The sequence below is a fragment of the Cryptotermes secundus genome, unplaced genomic scaffold (assembly GCF_002891405.2).
Source record: "Cryptotermes secundus unplaced genomic scaffold, Csec_1.0 scaffold323, whole genome shotgun sequence".
NCBI classification, from domain to species: domain Eukaryota; kingdom Metazoa; phylum Arthropoda; class Insecta; order Blattodea; family Kalotermitidae; genus Cryptotermes; species Cryptotermes secundus.
The window spans coordinates 1694302-1712643 of NW_019738961.1; the positions used below are offsets into that span (position 1 = coordinate 1694302).

Here is an 18342-nt window from a genome sequence, read left to right on the forward strand (position 1 = left end):
CCGCGACTGCATCAAAAAAGAAATACTGGCTTAACTTACTCAATTTTGGCTGCCATTTCCTTCAAAATAGTCTCCTTGGGAATGTATACAGTGATACCATCATTTTTTCCACACTTCAAAAGTACCACAGAAGTCATTTTCCTTAATGCTGTCGAGTACCACTTGCGATTCCCTTTGGCTGCCAGACGCTGTTTCAAAAATCATGCCTTCAGTTTCATTTTCAACTTGGAGGGGGGGGACACAGCAAACTCACAGGGGGCTAAGTCCGGCAAGTAGGGAGGATGGGAAACAACAACCATGTTGTTGTTAGTCACAAACTCTGTGGTTTTCAGGGATGTGTGGGCAGGTGCATTGTCATGATGGAGCCAGTTGTGGTTGCACCAAAGCTCCAGCCCTTTTGTCGCACATCCTCTCTCAAGCATCTTACAATGTCACAGTAAAAGTCAGTGTTGACCATAGTGTTAAGAGGAACAAATTCACGGAGAATCCCCTTCATGTCGAAAAAACAATGAGCATGCTCTTTGTTGAACTCCAGACCTGCCATGCCTTTTTTGCTCTTGGTGACTGTGGGCTCCTCCACGGTGACAACTGCGGCTTTGTTTCTGGATCATAACTGTAAATCCAACTTTCGTCACCCATTATGATCCTACAGATAAAAGTTGGGTCCCTGTTTGCCTTCGCTCCTAGCTCAAGACACATGTTTAAGCACCACTGCTTTTGGTCATTTGTCAAGAGTTGGGGAACAAACTGCACAGCAGTACTGTGCATATTCAAATTTCCTGTTAAGATCTCCTGGCAAACTCCGTAACTGATCCCAACAATGGCTGCAAACTCATGCATTGTTCAGTGATCATCTTCATGAATGAGTTCTTGAATTCTTCAACATTTTCTGTCATTTTGCTCATGCTTGGCTGCCCTGAACGTTTGTCATCTTCAGCTGACACTTGACCGACCTGCTGTTCAGGTTAAAGAATGTTCTCCAAAAGCCTCACTAAGCATTTCAAGGGCTTCAGTGGAGAATTTACCAAGCTTCACACAAGACATGATGCAGACACGTTGCTCAATTTTGCCATCTATCACAGACAAGACAAAACATGAAGCAGAAGAAACAATGTGTGTTCACAGTGTAGTGTCACATGGCAGACTGAAGCAATAGGCTTGTGGAAGTGTGACCTTGTCCTACCCTCTCATCTTCTTTCACTGAAGGAGTTACAACAACTACATTCCAGGAACTTTCTGATAGCACATCGTAGTACTGATATATTCAACCCTGAATACGGAGGGCATATGTTCCTCTGAAAGACAGGTATCTGCCTACAAGACTATATAGTGTCACAACGCAGAAAACCACAATTTCAAGGAACGGTATATCTGAAATATGGAATAAACCACAAGCCCAAATGGAATAACATGGAGAGTTAAAATACGGAATGAGACAGCACAAGAGGTGACTGAGGTAAAGCTTTTTGAAAGTAGTGCTTGAAAACAAGATCACTGTGGCTGATCACATTAAATATGCTAAAAATTACAGAATACCTGAGGAAGTTTTAGAAAAAGACATAAGTGAAACAAGTCTACATGTATGTAGAGACTAAGACCATGATGGACCATAAAATGAAGAAGTTTGGAAAAACAAAATGTAACAAAAATACAAAATAAAAATGCAGAGGGAGGGGGAAAGAGAGAAGTGCATGGGAACATCTCTGTAAAGTCGAATTTGTAAATGTGCATGCCGATGACAATTACAAGTATATGGATCATGAACCAACAAAATAAATAATAAGAAGACTGCAGTTTTGTGCAACATGACACCATGTAGTTTGGCATTTAGGTTGAAACACCTCAGAGGAACCTGACATAAAGATGAAGGCAACTGGTTCCTCTGAAGTAATCATACCTATCTACAAAAACGTATGATGTCACATCCCTGAAGGCTGTAATCTTAAGATTCACTACTGTGAGAACCTAAAGTTTCATAAAGCACAAATGTCATATCACTTACCCTTAAGCTGTGTGTTTTCAATGGCAAACATATTGAGGGCTAGAAGCTGGAGAAAACGATTTGCATTAAGAGGAACTGGGGAATGCTGTAGCAGTGTTCGGAACTCTCGCAGCATCTGCAGAGCTGCTTCCTGAAATGTCTCCATTCTGTAACATATATGAAAATGCACCAACATTATCAGATTAAATACAGTGAGTAAAAATATACTCAAGAGTAATAAATATTATGTATGCACATTAAAATTACCACCGCATACAATTCTCTGCTTCAATGTACATAATGACTGTCACCTATTGACACACAACTCTTGTCCCAACTACAACTAAAAAATCTGAAAAATATTTCATAAATTTAAAAACTTGACTGACATTGAATAGTTTAATTATTTATTAATTGAACTACTACTTTTATTAGTGGGTTCTTTTGAATGGAATATATGAATAACAGAAATAATGGTAAAAAGTATAGTTATTCTTGTACTTAAATGAGCACAAGACCATCAAGCTACAGGGGGAGTGGAGGTATAGCTCCATCACTCTTGACCTCAGCACTAGATGGAGGTGGGTGGTTAGCTTCATCACCCGGCCACTTTAGACCAAGAAAAGAGCCCCTTGGTACCCATAAGACAGGAGGCTGGGTTGGCCTCAGAGCCAGGCTGGACACTGTGGAGTAGAGCAAAATCTCTTGCCCCTGCCAGGAATCATATCCTGACCATCCAGGCTGTAGCCCATTGCTATACAGCCTGTGTTATTCCAGCTCGCTGTGAAAATCGGTGAGGAGTCAATGTACATACTTTCTCATACAGGACTGACCTTGATTACACTACTTTGGAAATGGAATCAACTGTAACTTGGTAGAGCATTGCTGGTTACTGAATCCTGAACAACAGTAAAATAATCCACTCACTGGTAAAGCCAGTTTCAATAATGTAAGATTTGAGGCTTTCACGGCGGTGACTATGAAGAAAGCAGTCTTCTGGGATTTGGCACCGTGTATATGTGGTGTTAACACCACACATACACGGTGCCAAATCCCAGAAGACTGCTTTCTTCAGTTTCAATAATATTTACATTCTGTGTCTGAGTTCCTAGTATGCATACAATTATTTTCCTAAAGACACTGACTATGTAATTTTACAAGTATTTACAGCAACAGTCTCCAAAAATTACTGAAATTTAACCAAAATTGTTACAGCCACTTCTGGGAATATCATTACTTGGTTTCTTGGGGGCCCATCTGAGGGCCATATTTGGAGCAAGAATGTTCATATTTACCAAGTACCAACCCATGATGGATAAAAACACTGCATATGAATGAAATCCATCCACCTATTCACATGTTAGCATGAGATATATCCACAGAGAGAGACAATATTTCAAAAATCTCTCACATTCAGGGGGTTTCAAAATGTGTAAATATATCAAAATATTGATATCATTTTTACCATCACAGCGCCTTCATATACATATACAGATTGTAAATAAATATACGTTACAATGCCTGTGGTAGATAGAAGGGTTCAATCTGATCATATTTATTAATACCCGTGTCCAGAAACGCTTCCTTTTGGCACTAAGGGCCACAAAAGTTTCTGAGAGGATGCACAAGTTTTAGGGGATGTTATTGTTTTACATTAAAAGCTGCTCAAAATGGCGGCCACCAACTGCATTGCATGTTCTGCACCGCCTGGCTATGTTATGCTGAACTCTTTCAAAAATTCCCTACATTTCCCGGATAGTTCCAGCTGCTACTGCAATTCTTGCCACATGATCAGGTTGTGTCTCCACTGGAGTCTCGTATACCAGGCATCCAGTGGAGTCAAGTCTGGAGACCGAGGGGCCAGGTTACTGGGCCTCCATATCCTATCCAGCTGTTGCCAAAGGTTTCATCCAAATACTTCAGACAATATTAATGCAGTGTGCCGGGGTGCCATCATGCTGGAACCACATTTCACAACAGACTTCCAAAGGTACAACTTCCAGCAGCTCAGGTAAGGTCTCTTGGAGAAATGTGAGGTAAATATCACGAGTAAGCCACAGAGGTAAAAGGCAAGGATGTCCTCCTTCACATTTCAGAGACCCTAGTGCATAAACAAAGCGTTTCCTGACATGGGTGCATTAATGAAATATCATCAGATTGAAGCCATCTATCTACCGCAGAGCTTTGTAACATATATTTATTTGCACCCTGTATAAGGAGCCAGTGTAGCACAGTTGGTATAGTGACTGGCTATGGGTTGGACAATTGAGGGGTAGGAGTTCGAGCCCCAGTAGGGTCAAGAAATTTCTCTTCTCCACGTCATCCAGACCAGCTCTGGGGGCCACCCAACTTCCTATTCAATGGGTACTGGGGACTCTTTCCCCAGGGGTAAAGCGGCAGGGATGTGAAGCTGACCACTCACCTCTAGCTAGTGACGAGGTCAAGAAAATGTGGATCTGTGCTAGTAAAACATTTGCCCTATTAACAATGGCTTATGGTGAATATGCTATGAAGAAACAGTGTTTTTGAAGGACATAGGTGGCTGAAGGAAGGGTGAGAAGATGTGCAGATGACCCAAGAAGTGTTTCTTCAATAACAAGGTGATAGTTCACTATGAAATCACTGTACAAGGTCAAACAATGATTCAACAGTGTTATTTGGAAGTGCTGACAAGGTTATGGGAATCTGTTCAGAGGAAAAGAGCTGAACTCTGGCCTATTAAGTGGATTCTCCACCATGACAATGCCCCTGTGCATGTGACATGTGCATTTTCCTTTTTACGGATATCCGTACAAAGCCTACGTAATATTAGCTTGTCACTTAATAAACTGTTCTCTTCACTCTCAAGATAGTCTAGTAAGGATTCCAAATGATTAAGAGCAGCACCATATGATATTTTCTTACTAGCAGCACTGTCCACCTCTTCCTCATTCTCACTTTCTTCCCACTCTTCTGGCTGCACCCCCACTGAACTTACGGTTTCATCACTGCTTAACATTTTGAAGCCCGGCTCACACGAGTTTCTGTTGAATACTTAACACAACACGCTTCCTTTTACACCCTGACATTTTGCTAATGCACTTGAAGATCGATAAAAAGAGACCAACTGGGGTGGTGTATCTGTCCTTGAAACTTTCCACAAATCCTTGCATTCTTTCACCCCTACCCTAGAACATTGTGTTAGCATAGCGGGACCAAAAAATGCAGAGCTCGGTTCACACTAGTGGAAAAATAGTGTTACAACTCACCATGTGATACAAAAGTGAATGAATATTAAACAACATATAAGCCTCAAAAAAGCCCCAGTAGGCCCGGTTAAGCAGCAAACCGGTTTATCCACCCCTGGATAATCAAGAGTTGACTGTACTTATATGAGAAAGCACAAAGGTAACACTCACCCAATTTTAGTAAATAATTTGCCATGGACATGTAGGTAGCTTGTTACGAATCTCTTGTTCACCTGTGAACAGAGAGTTTTAGAATTCAGATTCTGCAATATTTACATGACATCTGTATTAATATTAATCACTGGACAGATGTGTGAAATCTCAAACCTCAAATACCAATAATGCTTGAATAAATGGTAGTGATCAGCTTTGGAGTTCCAGTACACCCCTTCCAACATGCAGCAATTTCACAGCTATCATGTTCATCGGAAAACGTGCATCAAATCCAAAAGAGACACAGAGAATGTTTCAGCTTGTATCAAGTGTAATTATGAATTATTATAAACAAACCTCAATACTGCTGAGTGTTGCAAGCTCCTCCTCCTCACTGTCAGTCCTCCGCTGATCTTGCATGGTGGATGTCGTGATGTGGAGTCGAGGCCGTCTACCTTCTGGATGTACCCAGTACACTCTTCTCAACCCATTACCTCCAGATTCTTTCCCAGCCCCTTCTTTCTCCTTCATTCGTTCACAATGTTTTACATCACGTTCTTCACGACGCTTTCTTTCAGCCTGTTCATACTGTAATATATTTAACTTAATTTACTACTAAACTACCATGGCCAGTACAATGCAACACCATCACAACAGGAAAATTAAGAAGTTTGTGAGTCTACAATTGAACATCAAACAAGAGCATCATCAATGGGTAGGTTACTTATCTCTAATTATCTGATTCAATTAGACAACATCTTCATTTCTTAACCTGGACTCTAAAATTTTGCAAAAAAAAAAAAAATTGAATGCTATTTATGAAATTAAATATCTTTACAATCCAGCTGAATTTTCTTGGCTTAAATCACTGACATCTGATGGTTGTAAAGTAAGATATTTGTGTCATTCAAGGGGTTCCTGTACTTTCTACCTTAACTTGCATAAACTGCATTTCATATGTGAATGAAGCAGTTCAAACATTACTTACTTTCTTCCTGCTCTCATCAAACAGTGAGAGGAGGCTTTCTCGAGCTGACTGAAATGGGTTAGATGCCATTAAACTTCTCATATAATAATAGACTGCATCCAGTTTTCTTCTCTGGAAATAAAGAAGGACAATGTAATGAAAAGTTAAGGGTAAGCTTAGGACTAGAATCATAAATTTTTAATCTTAACATATTAAGCACGGGCACGCGGTAGCGTAGTTGGTTGAGGCACTATGCTACAAGCTGGAAGGTCATGGGTTCAAGTCCCAATAAGGTCACTGGATTTTTTCAATTGACCTAATTCTTCCAGCCACACTATGGCCCTGGGGTCAACTCAGCCTCCAACAGAAATGAGTACCAGGAATGTTCTTGGAATATTCTTGGGGGTAAAGGGCAGTCGGCACGTAGGGCTGACAACCTTGCCACCATCTATGAGCCGACTGTCTAGAGAAAATGTGGGAACACAACCCTATGGGCCTCCACGGCCTGTTACAGGGATACCTTGATGTTACTTTACGTTACTTTACTTTACTTTTACTTTTACATATCAAGCAACCAGGGAAGGTAAAGTGGATATATCAAGAGAGAGACCATTAGTCTATGAATGTACCATGTATTTCAGTTTCTGTGTAGATCATTTAACAATGCTACCACTAACAGACTATATACTCGTAATGTCAAATGATTAGAAGACAGTGCGTAACTAATTTGAAAGGACATGGTAGGAAGCAGCCATGGCCTGACTTTAAGGTACTACCCTGGCTTTGCCTGGAAAAACCGAGAACAGCCATAGAAATCCTCAGTCAGGGTAGTCAATATCGAGGCAGATATTCAACCTGGGCACTTCCCAAACATAAGTCAGAGCTGTTATACCTGAACCAATTTGCTCATCAATGTAGTGGGACTAATTTCCCATACATATGATTATTAGCCTGCTTTCCTTATTTCGAAAAATAAAAGGCTTATGAGATCACCTTGCTGCCTGTCTGAGTATCCATCTGTGTGCCTCCATCTGTCTGTGTAAACCGCTCTGCCTAATTTTTGAGGCTCGTGAAATTGCCTTGCTGTCTGTGTCCCCCCCCCCTTATCACTTTTAGCCAATTGGTCATCTGTGTGTCTGTCCCCCACCCCCTTTTATTTAGTTTTCTATGCAATCAATGTTGTATCAAAGGATCACCAGCAATTAGTTCTTCTCAGAACTTCTTTTAAAGATTAAAACCGTCCTTGTGTTTAAATGAGCATCATGCTATATAGCAGATGGAGGAAAGGAGGAATACTGTGTAAGTGAGGACTTAAGACAGATGGCGGTGAATAGTGGGGAAACGGCTGTAGAGGCAGCCCACACCACGGGCAGATAAAGCATGGGAGCTACAATCCACATTCAGTACCATCAGACAGTGATGCCACATGTTTTTAACCTCTACAGCAGGTGAAATTGTACCCACTCTATATGCGACTGAGCCCAAGAGCCAGTCTGGATGTGGTACCAAAGACAAAAATTCCTGTCCCTGTCAGAAACTGAATCCCAAATATCCAGTCTGTACGCAGTCACTACACTGACTGAACTATCGTGCCTCATGGGCAGGGTAATTGTGACTTTCTCAGGTTACATGTTGCATGTGGTAACGACGCCATCCTCAATGAGGTTGGCTGAACCATGGCTGTGTCTTTGGTGGGGACGCATCATGTACGAGGAATGCGTTGGGACACCACCTCAAGGTCCCGCTGGGCAACGACAGCCTCGGGATCTGGATCAGTATGACCTTCCAGAGCTGGCGGCCAAGTTCCCATAAAGGGCAATGGCATTATGACCAGAGCCTTCCACGTGGCGGCATAATGACTCTTGGGTATCACTATGTCATACCCAGGACAAATGCAGGAGAGCACTCCCACGGGGGTAGCTTTGGCTATTTGAGTTGTCTCCCTAGAGTACCGATAAGGTGCCACAAGCCTTAGGGCTCAACACTCTAAAACGGTTTGACCAACCCATGTGGAGGGGTGGGACTGGGGGAGCTCATAGGCCACCCCCAAGGGCGACTCTCTCATGCAGGTTGTCCTGGTCGCAACCTCATGACTAACTGGTGTCGCACTCCCATTAATCATCTGGGATACCCCTCTCCCCCCAAACACGCACTCTTGGTCCTGGAGGCTTGTGAGGATTTCATTCACAACAGGACCAGACCACCTAAGCCAAGGTGTGAGGCATCGTGCTGAGGGCTGCATGGCACTGGGGTGGTAATTTGCCAGTGTCTTGAACAATCCACTCAGGGCACCAAACAGCACCCTGTTGTATTTATGCCTTCCAACTGTATGGGGCTCTGCGGATGGCGACCTCTTAAATCCCCATGACTCGTGAGACCAAAATGAAAGGAACCAAACTAAAAACTGGTCGTAAGGACCTTAAACTGAAGAGGGACCCCTTTCCAAGGGGATCCCTATGAGAAATGCTTCAGCAGGGGGCTGGAAGCTCTGGTGAAACACTAAGAGACCCAGCTGCAACCAGCGAACCTGCTGTTGAACTTTCAGTCAAAGGCAAGGACGAACCAGTGGTTCAAAACCTACCTGAGGTAAAACCAAAAACTCCTCTCTTGGGAATCAGCAGTACTGACATACCACTGCAAGGGGCTAGTACTTCTAGCACACCTGCAGCAAGACTGGGAGATCTAGTCTCTAGAGTAGGTGGACACCGTCTAGCGAAGAAGGCCTTGTCTGGATGCACTAGATGGAAATTAACAATGGCAAGAGCTGGGGCAAGCAAAGCAGGAACTGGGGGCAGTCAGCAACCAGGAAATGCAGACTCACCCAAGCAGGGAGAAACCTCCAACACGACCTTTAAGAGGACAAGGTCAGAGGACAGTACCCCTACAGAAATGTCCAGAGCTCCGAAAAGGCCCACGAACTTACAAGGACGCTCTGACCAATATAAAGGTAGCTATCTTCAAGGAAACGTATCCTGAAGATAAGCTAGCAGAGGGAGACCAGGACTTCATTCTGGAGGAACTGGGACAGGCATTACGTAGGACTCCTTTGGGAGAACTACCACACCTGAAATCATACAGACTGGAGGGAGGTGCATTAATATATACATGTTCCAACCAACAGTCTGGACAGTGGCTCATTAGAACCATAGATAATCACAGATTAAAATCAGGAGCTAGGCTGAAGATTACTGGCGCCAAGAACCAGCCCAAACCTGTGAAGGTGGCTCTCAGGACAAAGAACAAACTTGCCAAAAATCCTGCGGAGCTGCTGAAATGGATTGGGAATCTTAATCCAGGACTCCATACTGAGAGTTGGAGGATACTGGATAGGAAATCTGAACCAAAAGGGCAGAGACTGCTCCTCCTTATAGACCAGGATTCCCTATCTGTTATTAAGGGAACTGAATATAGGGTATACACAGGACTCTCACAGGGAGCTGTTAGGGCCCTGCAAGATCCTGAGGCTCAGCAGCATAAAGAAGTTGCTGTACCCAGTTCAATACCCTCGGAATCGGCCTCTGAGGGGGAGGGGAATTATGTACCCACTCCCTAAGTTGACTGGAAGAGAGTATCTGATAAGGAGACAATCCCTCCTCTCGTCAACCCAATCTAACCAGATCAGGGACCTCCCTTGAAGAAAACCGGGACTGATAAAAGAAAAGGGGCTGTGGAAGAAGGTATGGAGGAGGACACCTCTCCCAGCATTACAGAATGAACACACAACACACGACATATACACACAACATACGATTCATTCAAATTAACCTACACCATAGCAAGGCTGCTACGGCAATTTTATGTCAACAACTTTCTGGGGGAAAAGCAGATGTAGCACTTATTCAGGAACCTTGGATATATAGGGGCCAAATAAGAGGCTTAACGAATTCAGGGGGAACAGTTTATTCTGTCATACCTGGAGAAAATGTGAGATCATGCATATACGTTAATAATCAATATTAATGCTTTACCCTTGCTTGAGTTTTGTTCCAGAGATACACAACAGGGAGGATGACATACACATTGGGCGGAGGCTGTGAGGAGCTCATCGTCACTTCAGCCTACCTTCCATATGACTCGGATGAACCACCACCTTCCAAAGAAGTGAGGGACATTGCTGAATATTGCCATCTTAGGAAAAAGCAGCTCATCATTAGGTGTGACGCCAGCGCACACCACACATTGTGGGGGAGCACAGACATCAACCCAAGAGAAGAATGCCTCATGGAATATTTGGTGAGTTCGAACCTTAATATTCTAAACCAAGGTAACAAGCCTTCCTTTGTGGTTTGCAATAGGCAGGAGGTTATCAACTTGACACTAGGGACCAATCAAATAGGAAACCTGATCAGTAATTGGCATGTATCTGATGAGCCGTCCTTGTCGGATCACAGATATATATGCTTTCAAATAAGCAACATTACAGTAGATCAAGCTACTTAGAGGAATCCTAAGAGAACCAATTGGGAGTCTTACAAATATGACCTAAAGGTAAATCTGGAGACCATCTCGTGAAAGCTACGCACAATAAAGGATGTTGATCAGTCCGCTAACCAGTGGCAATGGGCTATTATCTCGTCCTTTAATAGGAATTGTCCAGCTAGGACCACTCACAAACCAAGGAGAGTGCCTTGGTAGAATAAACAGCTGAGTGGGCTTAGAACCAAAACGAGAAGGCTGTTTAATACAGCTAAAAGAACAAGGCAGTGGGACACCTTCAAGGAAGCCCTTACCTGTTACAACAAAGAAATAAGGAAAGCATTGCGATCCTCATGGAGGAGGCACTGCCAGGAGATCAGTGATGTACCAGGCGGTGCCATACCCATGAGGATCATGGCAAAACAGGCAACAAATAAGGTCAGCACAATTAAGCTGCCTAACGGACATTATACTCAAACAGGAAGGGAGACACTAAACGAATTATCCGGGGTTCACTTTCCTGATTCAAAATTGATTGATAATTTTGACAATGGACAGGGTCAGCAAAACCTGGGCACTTGCCAAAGCAGGATGAACAGAACAGACTAGAACCTGGCCAAAGTCATAATTAACCAATCAAAAATCAGATGGGCACTGAATACCTTTAGACCATTTAAGTCAGCGGGAACAGATGGAATTGTACCAGCACTTTTGCAGTATGGGGCAGAACTCTTAGTTCCACACCTATACCGCATATATAGAGCCTGCATGGCATATGGTTTTAGCCCCACAGCCTGGAGGCAAGTTAAGGTGACGTTTATTCCAAAGCCTGGGAAATTTGATTACAACAAGGCTAAGGCTTATCGTCCTATCAGCCTGTCATCTTTCCTTTTGAAAACGATGGAGAAAATAGTGGATAGGCATATCAGGGACAGGGCATTGAGGACATATCCTCTACACTGAAACCAGCATGCCTCCCAAACAGGTAAATCTACCAAAAGCGCACTACATAATGTGGTAACACACATAGAAATTACAATTGAATACAAGGATATTGCCTTAGGAGCATTCCTTGATACAAAGGGAGCTTTCAAAAGAACCTCAATTGATATAATCAAACAGGCCGCTGGAGAGCATGGCATAGAGCCTGCAATATGCAGATGGATCAGTGCTATGCTGGAAAGCAGAACCATAACTGCTGCATTATCAGGAGAAACCCTTGGGGCGTCTGCGTCTAGGGGGTGTCCGCAAAGGAGGTTCTCTCACCTCTGCTGTGGACCCTGGTCGTCGACAATCCCCTGTAGGGACTTGATGATGAGTATTATACGGTAGGATGTGCTGATGATGTAGCAATCCTCATAAATGGAAAATTACTTTCAACAGTATCATAGTGTCTTCTAACAGCTCTGTACACATACCAACAATGGTGTGAAAGAACAAGTCTTTCCATCTAATAAGATGGTAATTATACCATTTAACAGGAAGAGAAATATAAAGGGCCTTAAGGAACCGACCCTCTTCAATAAAACAATCCAGCTCTCCAGCAGTATCAAGTACCTTGTTCTAGTATTAAACAAGGGACTAACATGGAAAAAACAGCTGGACAAGGTCATCAAAAAAGCTATAATGCTTTCTGGACATGCAAAAGAATGTTTAGTAAAACTTGGGGACTGCAGCCGCACGTTGTTCACTGGATATACACTGCAGTTGTAAGACCCATAATTACATATGGCACCACAGTATGGTGGCCCAGAGTTAAACTCAAGACAAGCAAGGCAGAACTTAGCAGATTGCAAAGGTTGGCTTGCTTGGGTATCACAGGAGCAATGTGAACATCTCCAACAGCTGCACTGGAGACACTCCTTGGACTCCCCCCACTGCATCTGCAGTTGGAGGCAGAGGCCAGGGCAAGAATCTACCGTCTCCAGTGCAGTGATCAATGGAGACCTAGATCCGATGGTTTCGGCCATGCATACATAACTCAGGACCCATATTGCAAATGGGGTGTGACAAAATGATACTGAGGCATGTATATGAAAAACCCGTCACAGTCAGATTTCCTGACAGGAGTGAATGGGAAGACGGGTTTCGGTCCGATAGAAAAGGGGGACTGATCTGGTATACAGATGGTTCCAAGATAAATGAGAGCACTGGAGCTGGTGTGTTCTGCTATGGCACAAGGTGGAAACTTAGTTTCAGCCTTGGGCAGTACACGACAGTATTCCAGGAATAATACATGCCATTAAGGCATGTATTGTGGAGAATTTAGATAGGAACTACAGAAATAGGATCTACATTCTATCTGACAGTCAGTCTGCACTTAAAGTGCTTAACAAACACCAGATCAACTCAAAATTGGTCTGGGACTGCCACCAAACACTCATGGAACTGGCCAAACATAACAGGGTACAAACTGATATGGGTGCCAGGGAATGAGGGTACTGCTGAAAACAAAACAGCAGATCAAGTGGTTAAGACTGGAGCTGAGCATCCATTCATAGGACCTGAACCAGCCTGTGGCATCTCTATAGGAGTTGCCAGGAAGGCAATCAGGGACTGGATAAATATGAAGCACAAGAAATACTGGGGACTGGACTCAGGCAAGCAAAGGGACTCATACGAGGACCCTCTGCCAAAAGAGCAAAGGAAATGTTGAAGTTAAACAGGAACCAGCTAGAATGGGTGATGGGACTAATTACAGGACACTGTCACCTTAAAGGACACCTCTTCAAACTGGAACTAAGTAACAGTCCCACTTGTGAGAGGTGTCAAGAAGAAAATGACACAGCCACACATATCCTGTGTGAATGTAAGGTCTTAGCTTATTTAAGATTATGTCACTTGGGTCAATACTTTATGGAACCAAGTGACTACTTAAACGCCCCCACGTACAAAATCCTGTGCTTCGAATGAAGTGCAGGATTGCTGAGGGGATAATCAGAAGGGGAAGCACAATAGATCACTGTGGTCGCAGTGCAAGGGCCGAGAAGGCCCACCCTTTATACATACATTTATTGATTGATTCATTCATTCATTCCTACCTCACACATTTCACTAGACCAATAACAAAGTAGATTTACTTACTGCATACACAGCCAATATTGCCAACTGATTGTATGGGCGACCATTCTTCGGATTAATTTGATGGGCTTTGATATAATATTGACGAGACTGCCCAAAATTTGATGTTTCATTGACCTGCTCCTTGTATCTTGCCAGATCCCCAAGGAACAGGAGTATCTTCTGCGCAGAAACCAATGCCAAACCAGCAAATCCAAGGCCTTTTGTTGACACATTATTTGGAGTAATAAATGTTTCCAATTTAAATTTGTATGTTTGCTCCAGCACTTCCAGAAGGTTTTCAAAGTAGGATGTTCCCTAAAATGTAATCACAATTATAGACTGTTTACTAAAGTGACGCCATCTACTGACAAATTCTGTACCAAAACAAGAAGAATTTCTTTGGCTATGGTGGTCTTAGTGCAAGAATCCCAAACCAATGTAGTCATTATATGGCATGGGAACAGCCTACACTGTGACAGACTATGAGGAGTATATTGTGCAGTGAACTGTATTTCTCTGGAAACCAAGGGTGATCAGTCCAACTGTGGCAGCTACTAATGCATGCTCCTTAAGTGTACCTTCTGAAGAGGTCATCTTACAAAGTCAGTCCTCTCGAAACGAGTACATTTTTTTAATTCGTTATTTAATGATACTGTAACTACTGAGAGTCTACAATAATGAGCAGTGAATCTGTCAACCCTTTCCAGGCTGATATTTCTCTTTAAACCTTCATATCTCACTGCAGTAAATGTACCAAACTGCTTGCCTCTCTAAAAAAAATAACCATCCTACACATAGCAGCGTAACTTTAAAAATTTATAGTAAAAAAAAACTAACTGCAAGACTGACATAAACTTTCATAGTTCAACAGCTCTTAGCAGCGTAACTTTAAAAATCTACACTAAAAAAAATACAGTAGAACTTGGTTATAACGTCATCAAAGGGACATAAAAATAGTGTCGTTATAAACGAATGTCGTAACCGAAATGGGCACTTCACAGTAGCCTTATGTTAGTCACGTAAAAATCTACCAAAAACCATGTTAAAATGTTGCATTTTTTAGTGAAATACGTAGTTAAGTACAGACTAACGTAACATTAACGTGGAATTGCCCAAATGTGTAATATCAAAGACATATTACAGCACTTTTCACTGACAATACACACTGCACTAATACTGTATATTAAAGGTAGGCCTACTCACCAAATTACAGTAGATTACATCAATTGTTGTGCCTTACTGTACCTAGATACGAGTACAGTAATCAGTTATCTTCATCTGTTTCCTGTTACTTGCCCAATACACACTTTCTAAATTACGTTCAATGTCCATAATTTTTGTCACAATTTCACTGCTGCCTCCCCTGAATTCATTAAACAAGTTCACAACCCTAATGGCTTCAAGCACGTCACTCACAGTAGGGATGGAGACTTCGGAACATTCTTCTCCTCCCTCCTCATCTTCCTCCTCTGTATCCTTCTTCACTTCCGATACAATATTGTCGTCTGTTTGTGCCTCCGTTGTAACAATGTCATCGTCTATTGTTGCATATGCCTCATAGTCGTACTGACCTAGTTCATCACAATTGACTTTACGCAACCATTCTGTTAAAGGTAAATCATCGTCATTACTGGCGCCATCCTCATTCTCAGTGCCATTCAATCCCTGAGTTGATAAGATTCCCGCATGCCGGAAGCAGTTCTGAATTGTTTTTGTAGTTACTCGTCTCCATGCTTTTTCAATGAATCCTATTGCGTCCAGCAGTGTAACTGTGTAATCTTGCTTCTTCTCGATGCTCTCTACAATTCTTAACAATATCAGTTTGCGGTAGTGACATTTCAGGTTCCTTATGACTCCCTGATCCATGGGTTGCAATACGCTTGTAGTGTTTGCAGGTATAAACACAAGTTTAATCTTCTCTAGATTTTGAAGTACAGGGTGCGCTGGACAGTTGTCTACAAGCAAGATGATCTTTCTTTTCCTTGTTTGAAGTTCCCGGTCCCAAGACCTGAGTTCAGCTTCGAACAAACTAGAAGTCATCCACGATTTTTTGTTAGCACTGTAGCGCACTGGTAGGTTTTCCACATTTTTAAAACATCTAGGATTTTTTGACTTTCCAATCACAAGCAATTTCCTCTTCTCGCTTCCAGTCGCATTAGCACAAACAAGAGCTGTAATCCGCTCTTTCGACAACTTGCCGCCAACACACTTCTCTCCCTTAAATTTCAGTGTCCTGTCAGGTGTCAATCGAAAGAAAATGCCGGTCTCATCGGCATTAAAGACATCCTTGTCTGCATATCCTTTACGTATACTGGGCCACACGGCAGTAAGCCATTCAGTTGTAGTTTCGGTATTTACACCCCTGGCTTCACCACTCACTTTACCGAACGTAATGTTGTGACGCAACTTGAACCTATCAATCCATCCAGCACTACACACGAATTCTTCATCCTTTAACTTTTTTGCGAATTCTTCAGCTTTCACCATAAGAAGAGGGCCACTAACTGGTACGTTATCACTTCTTTGCTGCTTAAACCATTTAAGCAGCGCTTCATCGACATCACTCCGTTCAGGCTTACGCAATCGCTTTATTCTCGACCCATTTTGTTCAAATGCATCAATAATTTTTGTTTTATTTCTCCATATCGTTTGTACTGTAGAATTCACCAAACCAAATTCGCGGCATACATCAGCTTTTTTCCTTCCATTTTCTATTTCACGAATCACTTTAACTTTCTCTTCAATGCTTAAAACTTTCCTTTTCATTGCCATGTTTTCGCTACTGCACTTCTCTGGGTTTAGGCAGGAACACTATAGGGTAAGTAGACAATGTGAGGTCCTGTTAGACGAGATTCTAGGAAAGGAATGCAGTTAACAACCTGCCGCGTCCTCTTGCACTATTCACGCAGTCCCACCCCACACCCTTGTTTTCGCATAAAACCCATGCTCCTATTGAAGCCCGCGGTCGTATTCTTCCAGGACAGTCACATCACCAAGTAGAGAAAGTGAGGGTGGGCAGACACATCGAACTTTCCCATGATATCAGAGAAATTAAGGAATGAAAATGACGTTACACACGAGGTTGATGCATTTGTGCATGTCGTACTAAGCAAGGTATAAAAACAGTTGCTTTATGAGGAATTAGTTCATACCACTGAATATTTGACGCAATAGACAAGGTGTCGCAGAAACCGATGTTGCTATAACCAAGTTTTACTGTAATTGCAATACTGACACAAACTTTCACAGTTCAACAGCTCGAAGCTGGTAGTTTGATTGTTCAGCAGCAATGTGAAATAGTGACACCAAGAGTCAAGCACAGCATACAGTACTACCCCTCGGTCAGTATATTCCCTCCCTCAGTCAATGAATAAAGGTGTGCCATACTGTTCTAAGCATAGTCTGTCATGCTCTTGATTATACAGTCTGAGTTTATTTTGTAATATATACATCATCAATGTCACTCTATATTTTGTGCAACATTTTCTGTGCCACTTTCAACCCTCCAGCACAGGAGAAAGCAATATCTAATGACACCAGCTACAAAATATTAAAACAAAGAGTTCCTATACATACTGCCTTCTTTACCATTCAAAAATTTGCCATTTTGCACATAGAGTGTATTTATTTCTTTTGTATAGTTATCAGAGTAAAGAGCAATTATTTCCTCAAACAGCATGCGCCACCTGGTCTCTGTAATGGAGACAGAGAGTTTCCTTTGAGGCAGGAGCTGAATTTTTAAATATTTAAATGAATTTCAGGCTTCACAGGCTTGAGTGGTTAAATATATAATTCAGAATTATCCCCTTTAACATAAAAGGTGCAATGTTCTGTACCTGCTCTATAAGTGAAAGCATTGTCTGTTTATACTGTTCCTTATTCTCCACATTTTCAGCAATGCTCTTGCGCAGGAGTTCAATAATATTGTAAAATAAAATCTTCCATAAATGCTGCTCAACATTTTCAGTTTGGCAGAATTTGATATCAGTTACCAGCAGTGTATAAAGATACTGCTTGAGGTACTGCCTGCAAAAAAATAACTGTAATTAGTATGTACCTACCAACTTAAATTAGAATGGGTGAGGAACCTTTGTGAGGGAATTAACATGATATTAATGATATTAATACGCTATAATGAAACCACTTTTTAAAAAAGGAGAGAGAAAATGCATCTCTAATTACAGACCAATATCCATATTGACTTCATTCTCAAAAGTCTTTGAAAAAGTTATGTATAATAGACTACTTGAACACTTAAATTCTAACAACATATTAGTCAAAGAGCAATTTGGATTTAGGAAAGACCTAACAACAGAAAAAGCAACCTATGAACTAACTAATGATATTTTAAGTGCTCTCAATGACAGATTAATTGTGGGAGGGATTTTCTGTGATCTAGCAAAAGCTTTCGATTGTGTTAATCATGATATCTTACTATCGAAATTAAATTTCTATGGAATAACTGGCAAAGCTAATGAATGGATCAAATCATACCTCAAAAACAGGTATCAAAGAGTTGAAATAAATAATAAAAA

At 41.9% G+C, this 18342-nt stretch overlaps 1 protein-coding gene across 3 annotated transcripts in view; it reads right to left on the reverse strand.

Moving 5' to 3' along the window:
• LOC111871433 (telomerase-binding protein EST1A) overlaps positions 1–18342 on the reverse strand; it is a 181698-nt gene that overhangs the window by 145980 nt on the left and 17376 nt on the right. For all 3 annotated transcript variants that reach the window (XR_002844022.2, XM_033754255.1, XM_023864547.2), the window contains 6 exons: positions 17644–17833; positions 13829–14122; positions 6350–6460; positions 5719–5949; positions 5380–5441; positions 2003–2148 (listed from right to left, as the gene is read on the reverse strand). Coding sequence is in view for 2 of the 3 variants with exons in the window: in XM_033754255.1 (XP_033610146.1) it covers positions 2003–2148; positions 5380–5441; positions 5719–5949; positions 6350–6460; positions 13829–14122; positions 17644–17833 (1034 nt within the window). In the remaining variant the exon portion in view is untranslated. The remainder of the gene's footprint in view (positions 1–2002; positions 2149–5379; positions 5442–5718; positions 5950–6349; positions 6461–13828; positions 14123–17643; positions 17834–18342) is intronic.